This window comes from Molothrus aeneus, unplaced genomic scaffold, assembly GCF_037042795.1.
Source record: "Molothrus aeneus isolate 106 unplaced genomic scaffold, BPBGC_Maene_1.0 scaffold_43, whole genome shotgun sequence".
NCBI lineage: Eukaryota > Metazoa > Chordata > Aves > Passeriformes > Icteridae > Molothrus > Molothrus aeneus.
In genome coordinates, this window is record NW_027099100.1 from 670241 (window position 1) to 676820 (window position 6580).

At 54.0% G+C, this 6580-nt stretch overlaps 1 protein-coding gene across 1 annotated transcript; it reads left to right on the plus strand.

The window, feature by feature from the left end:
• Window positions 1–4319: 4319 nt before the first annotated feature.
• LOC136570916 (NAD(P)(+)--arginine ADP-ribosyltransferase 2-like) lies at window positions 4320–5530 on the plus strand. Its single transcript, XM_066571330.1, has 2 exons — window positions 4320–5061; window positions 5445–5530. The coding sequence occupies exons 1-2, from the start codon at window positions 4320–4322 to the stop codon at window positions 5528–5530; spliced, it is 828 nt and encodes a 275-aa protein (XP_066427427.1).
• The last annotated feature ends 1050 nt before the right edge of the window (window positions 5531–6580 follow it).

Genomic DNA, 6580 nt, shown 5'->3' on the forward strand with positions numbered 1-6580 from the left:
GGCCATTGCCAGCAGTGCCAGGGTCTGAGCCAGGGGGGCCATGGCAGGGAGAGGCCACAGGGACCAGTGTGGACACTGGGGGACACAGAGGGGACACAGAGGGGACACGGGGAGGGTTCATCAGTGAGGGACTGGGCAGGGGAGTGAGGTCAGCAGGGGAGTGGTGTTAGGAGGAAGGGAGGCACTCCTGCCCAGCCAACCCCTGCACATGTCTGGGGTCCCTGATAGCAAATCCTGGAATTACTTATCCCTCCCCAACATCCCCCAGCCCCAGGGACCCCAATCCCACAGTATCATGGTCCCCAGAAGCCCAATCCTACTCCCATGACTACAAGTTCCCTCAGCCCCGGCAGAATCCCAACCCAAATCCTGGGGTCACTCCCTGAGCCCCTCAGTGTCCCCCTTGGCCGGTTCCCAGACCCCAATCCCATTCCCATTCCCCAATTTCTTTGGGGACATCAACTCAAATCCAGGCATCACCCCCTGCCCCCACAGTGTCTCCCAGCCTCCCCATGACCCCAATACCACCCCCACCATCCCGTGTCCCACCTCATTTTCCCCCAGAATGTCCTGTGACCCCAATCCCAGACCTGCAACTCTCCCAGTGTCCCCCCAGCACTGCTATCCCAATCCCACAGTCCTCTGTCCCCACCCAAGAGTCCCCAAAAGCTCCCCAGCCCCTGATACCAAAATCAGCCGGAGTGATCTCCCAGATGGAACTGGAGATATCAGAAAGCCGGAATTCTTTTTCAGCTCGGACTCACAGTGGATGTCCCCTGGTCCTGCAGGCCACGGAGGAATTTCCCACAGGAAATGTATCCAGCACAATTATAAATATTCATTAAAATGGGCTGCTTAGGTAATACAAAACCAGCACATTTTCCGTACATAATCAGCATGGCTCTTCCTCCTTAAGGAAGTAATTTATATTGTCTCAGAGAGTCATAAAAATGGAATTTCAAGGTGTGGTTTTCCCTGAGTACTTCAATATCTCAGATGACCTTGTCTTAGACTTTCGCTTTAGGCAGGCGCTGCTCCTTCTCTGTTACAGAACTTGCCAAAAACCCCTCCCTGCAGTTCCCTTATCTCTTTCTCCCCAGGTTCCAGCAACCTTTGCCCTGCTGTGTAAATACTTCTACATCCTTTTATGGTTTTTTGCTCATTCATCTTTAAAGTTTATCCAGCACTTTCAGGGGAACTCAAACTTTCTATTCTGTCCCTTATTGCTCACCCTCCAGGACCCCAAACCCAGGGTCCCATGTCTCCCCAGTTTCCCCCAGCCCCACTCCCCACAGCTCACTGAGTTGCTGTCACACCTCAGATACCAATTGGGGTCCCCTGTCAGATGCCATCCCTGCAGGCACCTTGAGCCTGGGGATGATCTCCTGGGGGAGTGCCTGGGTGACATCTGTGGCATTGTTAGTGTGGCAGGAGAAGTTCTAGACCCCCATAAACTTTTGTCCCAAATTGGATTTCTTGGCCTCTTCCATGAGGAGAATAGTTGCCTCTACAGCTTACAGCCATCTGTGCCTCTCCTGTCTGATATTGAATTGTTTGTAAACGCACCGCACAGGTCACCTGAAGTGTCCCCCACCTTCTGAGCCAAGACTCGCAGGGCCTGGTGCTGTTGTTGGTGCACAAAAAGCTCAAAGGGTTTTGTTAAATTCTGGGAATTCCACGGGAGATGTGGACCTCAGGGCCATCTTTGAGTTACAGAATGTGTGTCCTTCCTCAAGAGTCCAAATCGAAGGTCATTCTGGGGCCTCCTGTGTGGGGGAGACTTCAGGAGACCTGTGGGGTGCTCTTCAAAACAACTCAACATCAGCCAGGATTGGCTCAGATGCCTGTGGGCTTAGCAGCAACTGCTCTCCTCATCCAAGAGGCCAGGAAATCCAATTTGGGACAAAAGTTTATGGTGTATACTCTGCTCACCATAATTGCAAGAAGGTGTGGAACAAAGGGAGGAGCTCACAGTGTGACAAAGAGCTCTGGAATTGGCAGCGGGATATAGAGGAAATGTAGGAAATCGCTTGCCAACTGCTTTGAGCATGGAGCCATTTGGAAAGAAGGAAGTCAATTAACAGCATGAGGATCTCCAATTAAATATAAACAAGAATTATTGTCCCTCCTTGACAACACCCAGCTGCCCAAAGAAGTGGCCGTACCACAATCCAAGGCACAACAGCTTGGGGATTGACAAATCCTTGTGGGAAATACACTTGCAATAAAGCTGCATGAGAGATTTCACAACAAAGCATGCTGGTGTTAATTCCTGAGAATGGAATTTCACCCCCAGAGGTGAGGCCTGGATAGAGTTGGGCAGATTGAAAATTGGCTGCTTATCTAAAAGCCCACAATAAAGAGGGTGGCTGGATGGGTGGGTGAGAGGTAACTCCCAATAACCAGGTCAGGAATTCCCCAGCTGCTGCTGCAATTTATAAAGGAGAAAAGCACCAGCAAAGCTCTGGGGAATTCATGCAATAGGGACTTGTCTGTGGCCTCAGATCCTCAGTGTCCTTAGGACAAAACTGTCAGGTCTGTTACAGAGCAATGCCTGATATGGTTTCAAAAGAACTCTTTGAATTCAAAACCATCACCTCCAGGCATCACTGGAAGTGGAAACACTCCTGGGGATTACTGGGAAATGGCTTTTCTGAGCTACCATGCCAACATAGGCTCAGGTATCTCCTGGTATTGATGGATCCCTTTTTTGGTGGCTCCAGAACTTCTCCTGCCACACCAAGGCCACACCAAGGCCACACCAAGGCCAAGGGAGTCACCCAGGCACTCCCCCAAGAGATCATCCCCAGGCTCAAGGTGCCTGCAGGGATGGCATCTGATAGGGGACCCCAGCTGGTATCTGAGGTGTGGCAACAACTCAGTGAGCAGTGGGGAGTGGGACTGGGGGGCACTGGGGGGACATGAGACAATGGGTTTGGGGTCATGGGGGGTGAGCAATAAGAGAGAAAATAGAAAGTTTCAGATCCCTTAATGATGCTGGATAGAGCTTAATGATGAACGGGCAAAAGCAAGAAAAGGAGTGAGAAGTGTGGATACCAGGATGAACGTGGATAGAATCCCTGGAGAAACGGATAAAGAAACTCCAGTGAGGGTCTTCTGCGAGTTCTGGAGCACAGAAGGAGCAGTGCCTGCAAAAAGCAGAAGCTGCAGGAAAGGTCATCTGGCATATTGGGACACTCAGTATGAACCACACCCAGAAACCCCTTTGGGTGACCCTCCAGTACCATAAAAGGACTTCCAGAAACAGGCAGAACCATGCAAATTATTTCCAGAGAAAGTGATGCATCCACATTAGCTAAGAAGCCCCTTCTAATGAATATTTATAATTGTGGTGGATAAATACCCCATGGCAAAGTCTCCCCTGAGCTGCAGGACCAGGAGAGATCTGCTGTGAGTCCGAGCTGATAAAGAATTCCGTCTTTCTGATACCTCCAATTCCATCAGGGAGTTCACTCCGGCTGATTTTGGTATCGGGGCTGGGGGGACTCTGGGGACACTTGGAGGAGGGGAGAGGGGACCTTGACATCGGGACTGGGGCGCTGGGGGATACTGGGGGGACCCTGGGAGAGAATGTGATGTGGGTTTGGAATCCTGGGGGAAGCTGGGGGACACGGGGGGACATGGGACTGGGGTTCACTGAGTCCTGGGGGAAGCAGGGGGGAACTGGGGGTGTGACTGGGCCATGGGAGGGCTGGAGGACACTGCAGGGGGCAGGGGGTGATCCCTGCATTTGGGTTGGGGTCCTGGGGTGTATAATTTCCAACAACCCCAAAGGGGACTCCAGACTGGGAATGGGATTGGGGTCTGGGGGTGGGCTGAGAGGGACACACAGGGTGTCAGGGAGTGACCCCAGATTTGGGTTGGGGTCCTGGGGGGGCTGAGGGGACCCCAGGGGAATGACTCAAAACTGTGGGAGCATAATTAGGGTCTCTGGGAGGACTGGAGGACACTGGAGCTTTGAGGAGTGATCCCAGGATTTGGGATCAGGGTCCCAGGACATGTTCAGGGGTCTCCTGGCCAGGGCTGCCTCCCCTCCCTGGGCTGACCCAACTCTCTCTTTCCAGCCCCTCACCAAGGAGGCCTTGCCATATTCCCTGTGTCCCTCAGCGTCCCCTATGTCCCATCAGTGTCCCCTGGTGCCCATCAGTGTCCCCTCAGCATCCCCTGGTGTCCCCCAGTGTCCTCCTTGTGTCACACAGTCTGTCCTCTGTGTCCCCTCTGTGTCCCCTCTGTGTCCCCTCTGTGTCCCCTCTGTGTCCCCCAGTGTCCCACACCGGTCCCTGTGGCCTCTCTTCTCCATGGCCCCCCTGGCTCAGACCCTGGCACTGCTGGCAATGACCGTGGCCACTGCGGCCATCAAGGTGGTGCCCCTGGACATGGCCCAGAACTCCTTTGATGACCAGTACCTCAACTGTGGCCCTGCCATGACTGAGGCCTTGCTGGCCCTCAACGCTTCCGAGTTCCAGGAGAACAAGGAGTTTTCCCAGGCCTGGGTGAAGGCCACGGCCGAGTGGCGGAAGCGGGGCTCCTCTTCATCCCCTCTGTCCCCAGCCCAGGCCATCGCCCTCATGGCCTACACGATGCCGGACGTGCACAAGCAGCTCAACCCGGCCGTGCGCCAGGCCGGGCGCTCCCGCCAGGAATACCGGGACAACTTCCGCTTCAAAACGCTGCATTTTCTGCTGACCCAGGCCCTCCAGAAGCTGAGACGCCCTTATGAGTGTCCAGATGTGTTCCGTGGGGTGAGGACAATCCAGTTCAATGTGACAGCTGGTGATAAAGTCCGCTTTGGTCAATTCGCTTCGTCGTCCCTGGACAAAACGGCGGCCCAGGGTTATGGGAACGTCACGATGTTTGAGGTGCACACGTGCCACGGAGCAGACATCCAGAAATTCTCCTTCAATCCAAGCGAGAAGGAGGTGCTGATCCCACCCTTCGAGACCTTTGAGGTCACCAAAGTCACCAGGGAAGGGAAGAAGGTGCAGATTGAGCTTCGCTCCACCGGGAACTTCAGCAACTACAACTGCGAGTGGCTGCGAGGTGACATCATGGGAACAACCGGGGGGATGGGGACACTCAGTGAGGGCTGGGGACAAGGACCCAAAGTGCTGGGGACACCCATGGCCCAGAGGGGACAGGGACACCCACTGTGGGGGGAGGCAGGACACCCAGAGCTGGGGACAAGGACAGGGACAGCCACTGCCGGGCACAGGGGATGGGGACACCCAGTGCCAGGTGAGGGGGACAGGGACATCCAGTGCTGGGGACACCCACAGGGGTGGGGAGGACAAGGCCACCCATGGTTGGGCACAGGGGAAAGGGGCCTCATTATGGCCCCCTCTGACATCCCACACTCCCAGGACCCCCCATCACCCCTGTCCCTCTCCCCACGGCCCTCCTGACCCCTCTCTTTGTCTCCACAGGTGGGAGCCTCCCCAGGAAATTCCCCCAGCTTGGGGGGCTTCTCCTGGCCACCGTGGCCATGGCAGTGGCCATTGGAACCCTCTGAGCCATGAGGCCACCAAGGTCACGGTGGTCCTGGGGCCACTGTGGTCACCATGAGCATGAAGGCCACCAAGACCCCCAGGGAAATGAGGGCACCAAGGCTACCGAGGCCATTATGGCCACTATGGTCACTTTGTCCACTGTGGTCACTGTGGCCATTGTTACCCTTGTGGTCACTGTGGCCATTATTGCCACTGTGGCCACCATGGTCACTGTAACAAGGCGCCCATCCAGGGGAAGCCCCTCCGAGAGCTGCCCAGCGAGGGAGCAATGCCAGGGCAGCAGGACCAGCATGGGGGGACTGGAGCAGCCAGAAAAGTGCAGGACAGCACGGACAGCAGAGACTGGACAGCACCTGGGGCTGCTTGGGCAATTCCCAACAGAGGGGTTTGGGAATGGCAACATCACGGCCACCTGCTGACGTTCCTTGGCTGCCTCGCCTGATGTAGCAATAAATTGCTGCTTGCTCACCTGGGGTATAAAACATGTATCAAAAACTTGATCCTTGCTTGCCTGGCATATCAAATGTTTATCAGAAATTTGATCCTTGCTTGCCTGGTATATTAAAATCTTACCAAAATTTGCTGCTGGCTCGCCTGATGTATCCACTGCAGCTCCTTTAATGCCTCTCCTGCAGAGCACCTCATTTCCTAAAATAAAGCAGTTCCTGGAGTTTTCGTTTGAGGGAAATCAAAACTTTATTTTTAAAACCTCAATCTGCAAAAAGGTGCTGGAGAAATGTTCCTCCCTTTTTCACTGCAGACACTCAGGACCTGGAGGGGCTGGAGCATGTCCAGGGAAGGGATGGAGCACCAGGAAGGGTCTAGAGCACCAGGAAGGGCTGAGAAAACTTGCGGGAGCTGCTCAATGCAATTTAAAAAGGATGAACAATTAGTTTGGAGCCTGTTCCAAAGTTTCTGATTTGTGGTAACACTTCAGAAGAAGCATTGGGAATAAACAAATAAAAACAAACAGAATGAAGAAGGATGAAAAATAAAATAGAGAAATGGGGACAGAAGTAACACCATCCATTTATTTATTAAAAAAACCCCTG